Here is a 15,241-nt window from a genome sequence, read left to right on the forward strand (position 1 = left end):
CTTGAACCTCTCCTGCTTCAGGTAAAGGTTCAAGATCCTGAGATCCAGGATTGGACGGAGCCTGCCATCCTTCTTGGGGATCAGAAAATACCGGGAGTAGCATCCCTGACCTCTCTCCTAGTCTGGAACCACCTCTATCGCACCCTTTCTGAACAGAGCCAGGACTTCTTCCTGCAGGAGCAGCAGATGGTCCTCCGAACAATAACCCTGGCAAGGAGGGTAAATGGGGGGAAATTCCCAAAAGGGAAGAGCATACCCATTCTCCACGAGATTGAGAACCCAAAGATCTGATGTAATCAATTCCTAATCTCGTAGAAAATGGGTAAGCTGGTCACCCACTGGGCCCACATGATCCGGAATGGCGGATCTAGGGCTGCTTTGCTGCGGTGGTAGGGGGCTGGGAAGGGGAAGAGGAGGAGGAGCAGGCTTGACGACCTCTAGGACGAGCTCGTTGTCTTCCTCTGTACGACTTGTACAGCGTATTTTGCTGTTGTTGTGGCTGCTGCTGCGATGTTTTATAAGAACGAAAGGAAGACCTGCCAAATCCTCTGAAGCGCCTTCCAGTAGTACCCCTGGTCTGAAGACCCAAAGATTTTGCCGTGGCCCTGCTGTCCTTGAAACGTTCTAAGGCAGCGTCAGCCTTCTTGCCAAACAATCCAGAACCATCAACTGGCAAGTCCATCAAAGCAGACTGAACATCTGCTGAGAACTCCCGTGATTTTATCCATGCAGCTCTCCTAGTGGCCACCGAAGAGCCCATGACTCTCGCCACCGAATCAGCCGTATCCAACCCACTCTGAATCACTTGTCTCGCAGCAGCCTGAGTGTCCGAAATTACCTCCTGAAAGTCCTTTCTATCCACCTCAGGAATTTTTGGCACCAACTCCTTTACGGAATCCATCAAGGCATAGATGTACCGCCCCATCAGACAAGTTGCGTTAGTAGATTTTAATGCCATACTGGCTGAGGAGAAGACCTTCTTGGCAGCCTTCAGAAACGAAGTTGACGGATCCGGAACCGACTCCGCTGGGGTCGGAGCCGGCGTCGAACCCGAAGTCGGGCGAGGAAGTGTCAACCGAGGTCGAACAGGATCCTGCATCGAAGACGTGGGCAAAAGCATCGATGGAATCGGCGTAGATGGAGTCGGCGTCGAAGGCTTCGGCGTCGAAGGCCTCGGCGGCGCCGGAAAATGCCACGGCAGAGCTAAAGCCGGCATGAAGGGCGCAGGAGCATAAGCCTGGGGAACGCCCAAGTTATACGCCATAGGATCCGTGGGACCAACAGGTGCACCAGAGGGGTACATTGCCCTTGAGTAAACCCCAAACATGGCATTCAGGAACTGGGATGGATCCTGACCTGGAGCCGGAAAGGCCGGATAAGGGCCTCCAGGTTGCTCTCGAGGAGGCGGAGTCGTCACAACGTCGATCTCCTCCTCGGGCTGCGGTACCGGGGTCGACGAACCCGCAGGCACCGGAACCTCGCCTTCACCAACCTCCTCCACCTCACCTTCATCCTCCTGACCAGAAGGATTAGATGGATTTGGAGAAGGGTTCGCCTGCTGCTTCGGTGATTCTGGCGAATTTGCATGTGAAGCCTCACCATCAGAGTCCTGTGCTTCCGAAGCCGAAACCTCCGCTTCCTTACGAAGAAGCCTCACTTGCGACTTCGGCCTAGAGCTCGAGTCCTTCCCCGAGTGATGACGTGACTCATGGCTCCTCTTCTTGTGCTTCTTCCTCGAGGACTTTGAAGCATGTGCTGATGACGACTCCGAACGCGACTTCGACCTCGACCTCGACCGCCGAGACCGAGTCTTCGAAGCCTTCTTATCTTTTTTATTTTTCAGCTTCGCCAACGAGGAGCTTCGTCTCCCTCTCCCGAAGGGCTTTCGGAGTCATCTTCTTGCAAGATGGGCAATCCTCGACATCATTGTCGGAGCTCAGGCACCAGACGCAGCATTCATGCGGGTCAGTTATGGACATAGTCTTGCCACATTCTCCGCAAGCCTTAAAACCAGTCTTCTTCGAAGACACCTTGATAGAAGACAAAGATACAGTGAAAATAACCACAGAGTAACAAAGTTACTACAAAGCTACTGTACGATCCCAGAAAACCGTTAGCGTCGACGACGCGGAAAAAAGGGAACTGATGTCATCACGCCGGAGTGGCCCTAATATGGTGTCGGTGACGTCAGCGGAGTTGCACGCGATGCCGTGCCTCTGTGACGTCGTTCCACGTCGGCGCAAAGATACAAAAAGAATTTCCGAATGCTGCTGACGCAGGGGGGTATTCACAAGGTGAAGAATCCACTGGCAGATGTATCAGAAAACCCACGATTCAATAAGGAACAATAACCAAGGATATAGGTTAGTCATGTATGGTATGTAAATGCAATTGTCAAATCAGAATTATTCTGAGTATGCTGAAAACAAAAAGTCCATATGTTATCATATTGTGGTGAAGTGTTTTATTAATCTTGAAGCTCTTGCTGATCTTCGATACATGGTTTCAAAAACAGTGAGCGCCAACAAATGTTTCAACCTCATGTGGTTTTTTCAAGGCTGTGTATAGGTTCCAGAATACCATAGGTGAATCCCATAGTAAAGTAATTTGATAACATGCGTAAATAGTGGTTTAAAATAGACAAAACGAAAAGTATCAATTGCATCATTTCAGCGCCTTTAACATATTTAATGTTTGGAAAAGAGAGTACAATAAAATTTTAAAAAGTTATGATGAACATAAATCACGAACACCATGATAGGACAAACAGAAAAAGAAAAAAGAAAAAATATCTGTATGAGCATTTAGTTATATCATATCATAATGAGAAAAGTTTGTATGCATTGGGCGTGCACTACAATCGTGTCAAAACATGCCACAGAACGTGGGACGCCGCACACTGATGGTCAATCAATATGAGTTCTAAATGATAAGGTGGCATAGTGGTGCTAGTGTCCTTGCTTGCAGTAGTCATGCATGGATAACCTCGTTATTGGATAATGCTTCATCTCGATTGTGCTTCATACAAGTGTCATTTGAGTATAACTGTATTAGGACCGTTGAACAGTATTCGGGGAGTAGAGGCCATTTAGAACTGAACTGGTCAAAAACTAAACAAAATTGTGTCGTACATACATAGGGATAATTGTCATCCTAAGTGTTACTGGTAGGAGGGTATGCCTACTGATAAAGCAATGGGTATGGATGGTTTAATATCTTCCGAAAATGGTAGGTAAAAAAGTAGTACATTATAGTATATGGCAATCAAATAGGAAAGAAGTCTCAGCCTCAGGTTCAATGGCTCAATGTTGACGTGTCACAAGAAAGAAAATAATTATAAAAGAAACAAAAATTATTTGATTTTATAGAGATTCTTTACACAGTTATGCAAAAACCTTACAGGAATATTGTGTATCTCTTTACTTACGTGAAGGGAATTTACTTATGTTGTTAGCAACACGAATTAGCATCCTTGCCCCTTTCATGTGATCACCACGTTTAACATGAATCTAAAATGTAATAATAGAAAATTATAAAAGTGTGGCAATACTGTTTAATACACAAAAATAAATGATGGTAAAACTATTTTTCAAAATGTAAAATTTCTCTAGGTAATTCATTTATTTGGCTGTAAATTACAGTTTTGAGTCACTTCCAAAGCCTAAATCTCACTTTGTAAGCACAGGTTATAGGAATGGGAACATTAGTGTATCCCCTGGGAGAAGCCATTGGGAACGTGGGTTGGAGCCATGGGAAGGTGTGGAACAATTACAAAGTGATAACTTTAATGCCATAACAGCTTTCACAATAGTTACATGTGAACAATTTTCACACCTAACTTTAATGGTAAAATAATAAAACTGTGAAATTGATTATTAAAAATGCCACCAAAGCCAAATATTTTAGCTGGTTTAGGAGAAAGGATTTTATCTATAAAAATGTTTTTCATATGGGGAAAAAGAATAAAAAGTTAAGGTACATCAGTACTTTAATGCTAAACTTGATGATGGTCTGCCATTTGAAGTTCCAACTATTTGTGTTACGCATTTTCATGAAAATCGATTTACATAGATTATATTACATAGGGGCTGATATTGAGTTGGCGGGCAGAGGGTACTCCATGAGGATGATAGAGAACAATGTTCCCACCATCCTGAGTGACCTCCAACTGCCATATTTAGACTGGTCTGCCAGTCTCACAGACCAATCTAAACATTGGTACTAACTGCTCTGACAGCGGTTCCTATCATTGTTGTAAAAGTTTGACGGACGGCTCCATCAAACATTTACAAAGTTTTTTATTTTTCAAAAAGAAAAACTCCCAAAGCAGGAGTTTGCTTTTGAAAAATGAAACATTAATGATCCCCCCACACCATCAGTGTTTTCTCCCAAGGTGACAGACAGTATAAAAAAAAGATCTTAATACCGTCCACTCTAAATCGGGTGGACAGTGTTTTGTGTTAACCTCCGATGGCCTATACTCATTCTGGCAGTCGGAGGGGTATGTCAGAAACATACTCTAAATAGGGCTGGCAGGTCTTGAGTTTGGCGAAGAGGGTGTTGCAACAGAGTATCCTCTATTCCGCCACACTGTTAAGCAGCGCCAGAGATGGAAAACTACGATTTACAACAGAATGGGAAGAGAGAGGAATCTGCGGTTGGATAGAGTATCTAGCAGAATGAGCATTAGCAAATAGAGGTAATTTGTTCTTCTGAAGGTACCTCTACCGGCAGATTCCACACCTTTAGAACACATACCAAAGCAGTTTCTCCAAAGGTGGTTCAGATTAGAGTCCTGCACGACTGAACAAATGAAATGCCCTTCCTGTCGGACCAGACTGTCAAGTACTGCTTCATGAATGTCTAAATGAATGCCCAAGTCAGCTATGAGTACTCTGCATGCCACCACGGTGATAGCAGCGTTGGTCCTTGTAAAATGGGTCCTCTATCCCTCCGGAACTAGCTTCGTGGGTAGCGCAGAGAAGGCTATCCTCCTTTACAAAGTCCTCTTCTGTACTGCCTTACCTTTATTTGCCTCAGAGAACCCAGACCTGATTGTCTACCCAATTGTCTTTGGAAAAGTTCAAAGCTCTTTTAGGGTCCAGCCAATGGAATCTCTCCTCCTCTTTTGAGGAGGAAGGCAGGGCAAAAAATGTTGGGAGATTGATGGAAGTGATGGATTGTCCAACATGAAAAGGAGTACCACCTTAGGGAAAAAACTGCATTTGTATGCAGTACCACTTTGTCTGAGAAAAATGTGGTGTAAGGTAGCTGCACTAAGGCAGCCTGCAGTTCACTCACGCAACAAACGGAAGGCACCGTGACCAGAAACACAGTCTTCCAAATCAGGGGACAAAGTGGATAGCTAAGAATGGGTTTGAATGGAGTGCACATGAGGAAAGTGAGAACCCAATTAAGATCCTACTGTGGCATCAAAGGGTTTTGCTGAAAATAAATGAGTAAACACTTTCAAAACAGGTGATTTGAACAGGAACAGTTGGTCCAGTAAGCCTAAAAGGCCAGAAGGGCAAACAGATACCCCTTTAACAGTCCACAGTTTTGCTGGGGCAAAGACAAGATACGCAAAAGGACATTCAACAGTTTGGCCTGCAATGGCTCAGTATTGCAGGTCCCACACCAGACTACATACTTGTCCCAGAGCTCGGCATACACAGACTTATTAGAGGTAGACCTAGAAGGCAGGATGATATCCACAACTGCAGGATGTTGCATGCCGTAAACTGCTGCTGCTCAGTCTCCAAATGGAGGTGAAGACTGTGCACATTCAAGTGCAGTGCCCTGTCCAGTTTCTGCATCAGGAGGTCCTCCCAAAGGGGTAGCCTGATCGAAGGTCAGATGCTCATGCCCAGAAGTTCTGGGTGCTACATTCTCATTGCCCAGTCTGGAGCCACTAGGATAACTTGAACCCCTTCATTCCTGAGCTTCAGAAGTGGAGGAAAGGGAGTTGCCATGGAAAGCATAGAAGAGTCCCATGCTTCACTCTATTCGAAATGCATCTTTGCTAGAAGCCTTCTTGGAATTCCTAAGTGCATACCTGTTGACATTACAAGTTCTCTTCAGAGGCGAAAGGATTCACCCCATAGCTGGAAGATGCCCTATGCCACCTGGGAATGCCTCCCTGGGCTGAGTCGACCGTGTAGATTGAATCCAGATCGTGTTTTGCGAGGAGCTGAGTACCGGAGAGGGCTGCAGCGGCGGCGTGTGGTGTGCGCTGTCTGCAGAAACTTCATTGAGCCCGCCGAGCCCAACGCTGAGCTGAATCGCGCTGAACTGTGCTGAACCGAGCCGCTGCCGTAACCGCAGCACACCGGTGAGCGGGGGACTGGGTCTCCCTCCCTTGCTGGCACCTCCATAGCTCCCAGCTCAGGAAAGCTGCAGTAAGCGCATGGGTCTTGTGCGTTGTAGCGGGAGTGGGAGCGGTCAGACGCGGCAGCCAGCGGCTTATTCACACCCCCCTCACGCCCCCTTAATGCAGGAGCAGAGCAGAGCAGGGGAGTGGAACGGAGGAGAGGTGAGGGTTATGAAGGGTCGCAAGCAGCCAGCTCCCCTCGGCTCCCCTAGTCCCCCTACAGAAGGCCCCTCCACGGAAGGAGAAAAGGAATAAAGCAAGGCAGAAAGCTGTGGGCCAACTCTGCCAGCTCGGTCCTCTGCACAGACACTTTGGGGGCCCCCTCCGAGCCATTGTGCCACTTGTACCTCAGTACCACCGTGCCAGCCAGCCAGCACTCAACAGGAGCTGTGGTTGGGTTTCACCGTGCCGTGCTGGACCACTCCCACTCCTAGACTCCAAGATTCCTAGACTTCAAGACCCCTAATACCCCAGTACCCCATCCTTAAGGGGATACAAAAAGACAAGGAGGTGCAGGGAAGTGCACAAGGAAGCGACAGCAGCGCAGACGTGGATTAACCAGTGGTGGTAGCAAGCGGCAAGCTGCGACAAGAAGACCCCACTGATGTACAGAGGGAATTAGGTCACACTCGCCACACCTGCCGAGGCCCAGAACTGCACACGGTTCCCCGCGGGGGAGTTAGGAAAAGCAGCAAGGAGGAAGGAGGCACGAGGCAGGGGTACAGCGGTATCAAGCAGGAACCCTAACCTCACATAGCCAAAACAGTAACTCCGGTATTATTGTGCCAACTCACCGACTCATTCTCGCTTCAGCACCCAAACTCCTTAACCCTCTTCTCCTCGGGACTGTCATGAGATCCGGAAGAGTAAGAAGATCCCTCATAAGGCTATCTCCCAAACCGAAAAAGAAGGCAGCCTTCCAGGCAAATTATGGGAGTAAAGTAGCCTTAGTAAACGATAACCCCAGTGGAATCACGATCAAGGATAGTGACACCACCAGTAAAGGGAAACCCAAGAAACGAAAGCTTGCCTAACGGTCTGTCCGAAAGACAACAAAGCAAACAGTCCATCATTTGCAACGGAGTTAAAAGGCGTAAACCAGTCAAACTGAACATCCGAAAGAGTCAAAAGGAAAAAACTGGACGAGATTGTGGACATAAACATAGGACAACCTCCAAGAAAGTCCACAAGCCTCTACCAGCCAAAAATCTATACAAAATTCACTTTTCTCAAAGATCCCGGCAATGTAATCTACTCAAACAATGACACCATAATGGGCCTACAATCCCCACTGCAACCTGATGTAGCGGAACGTCACTCACCCCAAGCGCCATTGAAAACTAGAACGGGGGACGGAGTACAAGGGGGGCAAAAAGGCAATATTGTAGAAGCTATCGAGGTGGCCTGCGGCCAAATCAACCCTCCAACACACCCAGGGCACTTGGTATAGAACTTTAGGGGGCTCACGCCCGAGACCGAGAAGGATCTAGAAAATAATCAGACCGCACATCTTGAAGACCACCCAAAGCACCAGAAGGCCAACGACCAGAGAGAATACTTACCCTCTACTCAAACTTCCCCATCACACCAGAACTCCCAGTGTAAATTCGTTGGAGCAATTACAACATTCCACGTAACAAACTGTTCCCCAAACAAGCAATTAACCACACATCACGGCACCCCAACAGCCGGGGAACAGCAAATGAGCCTTGACCTAATAACTCACCCTCCACACCTGATAAATGTGGACTCGAGGCTTGCAGACAGTGACATGACCTTCCTGGCGTCACAAGAATGGGTGGACCTCATACAACGTAAAACCTACCCTCAATAGCTCTGCAGATGAGCTCGCCTCTCCGCTTACTGAAGGGAGTAATGGTCCCACCAACATATTTTGGGTCAAATTTTAAACACAATTCAGTTGTCAGCCATAGCACTGCAGTATCAATCAGACAAATTGGATATGCAGCTGACTGTCCTCCAGGCGCTAGCAGAAGCTATCTCAGGGATTGAAAGTAAGCTTGCGGACCTTAATGGTATTATAAAAAGAGGACAAGAAGCAGCAAAACTATCCCAAATAATAAGAACTGATTGCATCTGCTCCCCGATAATTGACAACACTACCAACGATACTGGGGAACCTCCTGGTGGATTTAAAAGAAAACAAAACTGCGCACTTAACAGCAGAGGCCAAGACTAGAAGAACCGGTTTCGGCGAAAAATCACCAGGAGCTGGCAATATCTACCAAACTGCCATCAAGCGAGGGGACTTGTCCCCTAAACCCAAACACACATCAGAAGAATCCCTCTTGAGCACCTCAACCAATGAAAGGGACGGCGCTGATATACCTACGAACTCACGTGCCCGTCGCAAACAAAAAAGGAAGTGCAGGAACAGAAAGACAATAGGAGCATGTTACACAGATGAGACCCAGCCAATAACAACACCCAGGGACAAAGAAAAAAGACGAGAAACCACGAAGTTTATGGAGGGAAAAAGGTAATCTCCCCCAGACACCAAATCAACAGATACAAAGTTTCTGAAAAAAGCAGAGACTGACACAACCTAAAGAGAAAAGTGGCAAACAGACTGTGCAGAAAGACACCGGCCCAGTCAAACATAAGCAACTTACTTCCACAACAGATTCTGCATACGACATACAGAGTAAAGGAAGGAAAACGGAAGAATTACAGTCATTAGTAACATCACAAATAACACAACGTGGAATACAAGTCATAGCGCAGGCCCTAGAAGATTCGACCCACCTCACCACACACGAAACAAACACCAACCACCTAACAAACAGAGTTAATCCTCGCAAGTGACCCATCATTCAGGATCAACTGATGCTAAGCACACAAAGCAGGAACAAGCAGGACTTTGAACAAGCAAAAGAGGATCATCACGGAGTCTTCACTATTAACAACGATAAATCATATAATACTCAACCCCCTCACAGTGTTAAACAACAAGCGCCAACTGCACATCAGTGCACACCAAACCCCGGAATAAATGAGACAGACATCATTCTATTCATTCCCGAATTCAAATACAGAGGAAGAGTGGACACCCTAAATAGGGGCAATATATTAAGACTCATCCACTCAATTGAAAGTCTATCACACACTAATACAGCAGACCTGCTTGCAATTGAATTTCACTCTTCGCCCGACCAACAAGCCAACGAAACAACAAAGTCAGTATGGAAAACAAAAGACCTAGTGGGTCAAATCCAAGGGGAAACGCTTAGATTCTCCAAATGGGGAATAAAACTGGAACCGGAAAAAGACCCGCTTATCCCACTCCACTCCTAGAAGGAAGTAAAAAAGGTAGCTTGCAAAGAGTCAAATCAATTCTAAAAGGAGCACGTAGCAACTCGCCATGACCGAACAACAACTTAACACACTTGACAACTCATCAACCTGACTCAAACTGGGCAAACATACGGCGGACAATAACCGCAGGTGTCACAAAGTGACAAAGGGCATCAAGCAGTCTTCTATAAATGCTGACATCTCAAAAATTAAAATATGTATTTGGAATATAAACGGTCAGGCTAGTAAACTGGACGACCCAGAAACATTAAAATATCTAAAATCATTTGACTTGATTTTTCTCCAAGAAACTTGGGAAGAGAAAGAGTTCACCCTACAAGGATACTAAACTCAAATCCATCCAGCTACTAGATGCTCGTCTTATGGTCACAGCTCAGGGGGCCTGGCATCGCTCGCCTCAATATCTACAATCGGAATAATGGAAACGATAAAGGTAAAAACTGCACCTCCAAGTGCCATACAGGAAATAGCCCTAACAATTAAAAATAATCAGGTAGCCCAACAACTACACATAATAAACAAATACCTACACCCCAAGCAAAGATTAAAAGGGCCGAGAGAACTGGTCACCGTGGTGACAAGATTGATGGAAGAAAGGGAAATGGAGAACTTACTACTGGCAGGCGACTTTAATCTTCAACTCTTCGGAAATAAATCAGAAGAAGAAATAGTACAGGATCTTAACATCGCGTGGGGAATACCTAACCAAGCCTCAGTCATTCCTAACAAGCAAACAAGATGCTTAAGTCAGCTACTAAAAGATCTGGAGCAGTTAAACCTGAGGGTACTAAATGGTTGATTTATAGAGGATACACCGCCAGCACTTACATATTTTTCCAAAACTACCTCTTCGCACCTTGACTTCACCCTCGCAACACTCCCTCTGTTCGACACTATATGTTCATTCAAGATCGGTGTAAATGGTCAAAGCGACCATCTACCACAAAAAGTGGAACTACGTGTCACCAGTGGGAATTACCTGGATGCAAGAAAAACTGTCAGCACGGAGCACACCACCAATTTCAGACAGATAAGGTGCAAGACTAACAATGTAGAAGCATTAACAAGTAATGCAAAAACAATTCTCCACCAGATCACAAGCTTGTCAACGAACCCATTAGAGGCTTTGGAAGAATTTGTAACGGAACTCGGAACAAAAATCGCCACAGAGCAAAAAGTCAACAACAGGAGCACATCAACGTGCACAACAGCAAAAGTAACCTCACCAGAGATAAAAATCTAAAACGGAAAATAAACCAGACCCTTAGGAAGCTCTGCAAACAATCGAACAACGATGCCCCGCACAAGGAGCTGAGATCCCTAAAAGCTCGGCACAACAAGCTGATCTGTGAAAAAAAAGGCAAATCAACGAGGACCTCTGGGTGAAAATCGTATACGAATCAAAACAGAAGAACAGCGCCCGGTTCTGGAAAACAATTCAAAGCCTCCAACGTCCAGGCCACAATGGAATAAACTCGAACATATCTGAACCCGAATGGGCACACTACCTATCAACGAAATTCAACGACGAAAATCCTGAGGGGGGCCTACTCAGAGGAAAAATCCTGACAACCACGAGAAATACAAAGATTAATAGGAAAGCTACAATCAATCATCAAGCAAACAATGAAACTATTCAGCTGGAATCCTTGTGCAACCCCGTAACTCTAGAGAAAGAAGGGACAATTAGCTTTAAAGCACCTTCAGGCAGGGATGGAAAAAACATACAGTAACAGCGGGCAGGATCAAGCTACAAATATCCAAAGGGAAACTGGAAGGAGCTCCTGGCCCTAATGGAGTCCCGCCAATAATGTACAAGCACGAGGCCGACTTCTGGACCGAGACATTGGTGCCACTTTTTCGGGAAGTCAAGGAAACGGCGACATGTCCTTCAACCTGGAGAGGATCAATATTAAGTCCGATCCAATCCGCCTCATTGCCCTAAACGACACAGAGGCAAAGTACTATGCGGGACTCCTCCTGGAGGAACTAACATCTTGGGCACCTCTAAAACACATCATCCCTGTAAACCCAACCGGATTCTGCAGAGGACAGGGCACAATTACAAACATCATGGCGCTAACCCTACTGACAAACGCTGCCATGGTAGCCAAGAGCTCACTATTTCTATGCTTTATAGACTACAGTGCAGCGTTTGATCACGTAGACCGAAGCAAACTCTGGCAGAAACCGGACAACTGGGGGATACCGGGGCCACTCCTGAAGCAGCTGATATTACTCCATACCAACACCTGGGTCAAGATCAAACTTGGAAGCGGGACGCACCTTTCCAGGCAAATTATCACCACTAAAGGTCTCAAACAAGGATGCGTCCTTGCCTCCATGCTGTTTAACCTTTTTCTCGCAGACCTGCCCGGAGAATTGGACAAAACCAATTCATATGCCCCACGGCTGGGAGACATCTCGCTATCAAACCGCCTATATGCTGATGACTTAGTCCTAATAAGTCGGTCCCCAATTGGACTACAACATCTCCTAGACACTACAAACACATTTTTAATAAATAACGCCCTAAAAAGTAACTTAAATAAATCTAAAGTTATGTCAGTGAATTACAACAAAACAAAGAAACTGGCATGGTCCCTGGATGGACAGAGGTTGGACCGAGTCACCAACTACAAATACCATGGCGCATTATTAGACAGCAGAGGCTCGCTCAAACCCCAACTAGAGGCAATAAGACGGAAGGGTACTACATTTCTAAACTTGCGCTTCGGCGTTCTACCAATTCTACTTCACTTGGCACCCTGGAAAAGGAGGCCAGAAGATCATCTTTGCCGTCTTTGTAGATCAGGGAATGAGGATCTAATACACATAATCTGCATCTGCCCTAACCTGATAGACATAAGGCGCACCCTACTTCGACCACTATGGAACCAAAAAGGTATAACAAGCTTCAGGCAAGCTGTGATGATATGCTTCAAACCTGGAGAGGTTCAGCTAAATTGCAGACTGACATTGTGGCAATAAGACTTAAGAACCAACCACATGGCACAGCGATAAACAGCGTGTAACAGCTTGCTAATCAAGGAACAGTCTGCTCAGGATCAGCCAATTAAAAGGCACGTACCAGCATACGGAGTCACTTTTTTAAACTTAGAGAAGGATCACAAACAATGCAACCGAGAACGATGACTTTACAGGGTTTTTAAACATCTTTTTTCTTTTTAATAAAGTATTTGAAATTAAGCTTTAAACGATTCTAATGAGGAAAGTTTTAACATTGTGAGTTTTAATTAACTGTACAATAAAGCAATTTCTAATTTCACCTGGGAATGCAACCATCATTCGTGATCTGCAAGGTGCCACTGGCTGAGTTTGTCCACCCTGGCATTCAAAGATTGCGCAAGATAATTCCAGCCAGCTCCAGAGGCAAATCACCTCTTGCCACAGGACCCAGGACTCCACTACGCCCTGCTTGTTGCACTACCACATGATGGTCGTTTTGTTAGTGAGTACTTGCACCAGCCTTCCTTTGATGGACGGTAGACAGGTGTTCAGTCCAGATGAATTTCCTGCAACTCAAAAACTTTGATGTGGAACAGGTTTCTGCCAGAGACCAAAGTCTTCTGACCTCCAAATCTCCCAGATGACCTCCCCATTCCAGCAGTGAAGCATCTGTCACCACAGTCAGCTTGGGGTAAGGCTAGGAGAGAGGTCTGCCACTGGTCCAACTGCAATTGGAACACTGAACATCTTTTGCAGTCTCCTCTAAAATTTGAATGGAATCCGATAGGTTCCCCTATGGCTGGACCAACAAGAGTTCACGTTCCACTGCAGAAACTGCATATGCCACCTGGTGTGATCGACCAGCAGGTTGGAGGATGCTAAGAAGCTAAGAAGCCTCAGAGAGACTCTCCCGAGACCCAAGATCAAGGCTGAAACATTGGGATCACAGCCTGAATTTCCTAGACTCGTACTAGAGGAAAGGCCCAAATCTGCACCCTATCCAACATGGTTACAATAAAGGGGGACCTCTGTGGAGGAGTCAAGTGTGACAGAGGCACATTGATCCTGAATCCTGATAATATCAGGAGGTTTGCCATCATCTGGAGGAGGTCTAAGACTGCCTGTGAAAGGCCCTCCTTCAAAAGCCAGTTAAAGAGGTTGGGGAAATCTCTCACCCCGACATCAGGATGTAAAGCGCAACCACTATCATTAATTTCATGAACTCTCGAGGGGTGCTGTTGAAGCCGAAGGGAAGAACAGCAAACTAAAATTGCTCATGGCCCACCTTGAATTGCAAGTAGCAGCTGTGGGGCTGCATGAAAGGTACATGAAAGTAACTGTCCTGCAGGTCCAAAGCAACCATCCAGTCACCTGGAACTAGGGCGGACAGAACCTGGGCCAGCAGGAGCACACTCAATAGGACAAAGTCCTCTGTCCTTCTTCGGAAAGAGGAAATAACAGGAGCAACAGCCAGTTCCATACTTCCTAGGCTAGGACCCTTTCTATGGCTCCTTTAGCCAAAATAACTTGCTCTTCTTGGAGCAGGATGGACAAGTGCTCCGCTTAAAGATGTTCTGACATAAGAGGGAGGTGGGAAGGGTCAAAAAGCACTAGCAGGGCATAGCACTGCTTGATGACCTGGAGGCTCACCTGTCAGATGTTGTATTTTGTCTCCCATGGAGAAAATATTTGATTCTGTCTCCCTAACTTGCATTTTGTAAATCCATATAAAAACTGTAATCATCAAGAGGGTGGAGATCACTATCTCCTACCCACCATCATCAACTTCTTCTGGTGGTGTACCCTTCTCAGAGTCAAAATCTGAAAAGATAATGGAGCCTCTGTTGGCACGAAAACCCTGTGGAGGCATTTGGGAAGAATCAGGCTGTATAAAGACTGCTTGGTCTTTGAGATCGGGCTGTAGATGGTTTTCAGTCAGACAGAATCAGAAGCAGGTCGCCTTCCAGTACCATTGGCATCGGCGAGTAGCAATCTGGCGCAGGTAGAGGTGCCAGATTAGTCATCTGTATCGGAGATGTTGAAGGAAAAAGATGTGTTAAGCCTTTCAAAAAACAGTTAACTACCGGGACTTGAAAAAAGAAGGCTGATCTGGCAGAGGAAGGAAGGCAGATATGGCCGAAAGGTAGCCTTTGATAGTGCCCAGAACAGAGCCCTGCTGGGATAAAGAGAAAAGGAACAAAAGTACTTCAGAGAGAGGGGCAGAAAGGGGATTTGCTGTGCACCATGCCACAAATTTATTCCACATGCAGGCGTATACCGTCTTTGTGGAGGGACGCCTGGCTGCCAAGATTACATCACAGATTTCGGGAGGCAGGTCGAAAGACGTCAACTGCTGCCGCTCAATGTCCACGCGAAGAGGTGTAGACTGGACAGGTTCGGGTGGAGTATCGTCCCCTGCTGCTGCAACAGAAGATCCTCCCGAAGAGGCAGTCTTATCAGAGGATCGATGGCCATGTTGAGCAGCTCCGGATACCAGACTCTTCGTGCCCAATCCGGGGCCACAAGAATGACTTGGGCTGGGTCGCGGCTGATCTTCTTCAGCAC

General features: G+C 46.3%; 1 protein-coding gene across 2 annotated transcripts in view; it reads right to left on the reverse strand.

The window, feature by feature from the left end:
* Positions 1–15,241, reverse strand: part of WDR19 (WD repeat domain 19) — a 740,406-nt gene that overhangs the window by 168,818 nt on the left and 556,347 nt on the right. For both annotated transcript variants that reach the window (XM_078678329.1, XM_078678328.1), the window contains one exon: positions 3,428–3,509. In XM_078678329.1, coding sequence (XP_078534455.1) covers positions 3,428–3,509 — 82 coding nt within the window. The remainder of the gene's footprint in view (positions 1–3,427; positions 3,510–15,241) is intronic.

Source organism: Lissotriton helveticus, chromosome 2_2 (genome assembly GCF_964261635.1).
Source record: "Lissotriton helveticus chromosome 2_2, aLisHel1.1, whole genome shotgun sequence".
Taxonomy (NCBI): domain Eukaryota; kingdom Metazoa; phylum Chordata; class Amphibia; order Caudata; family Salamandridae; genus Lissotriton; species Lissotriton helveticus.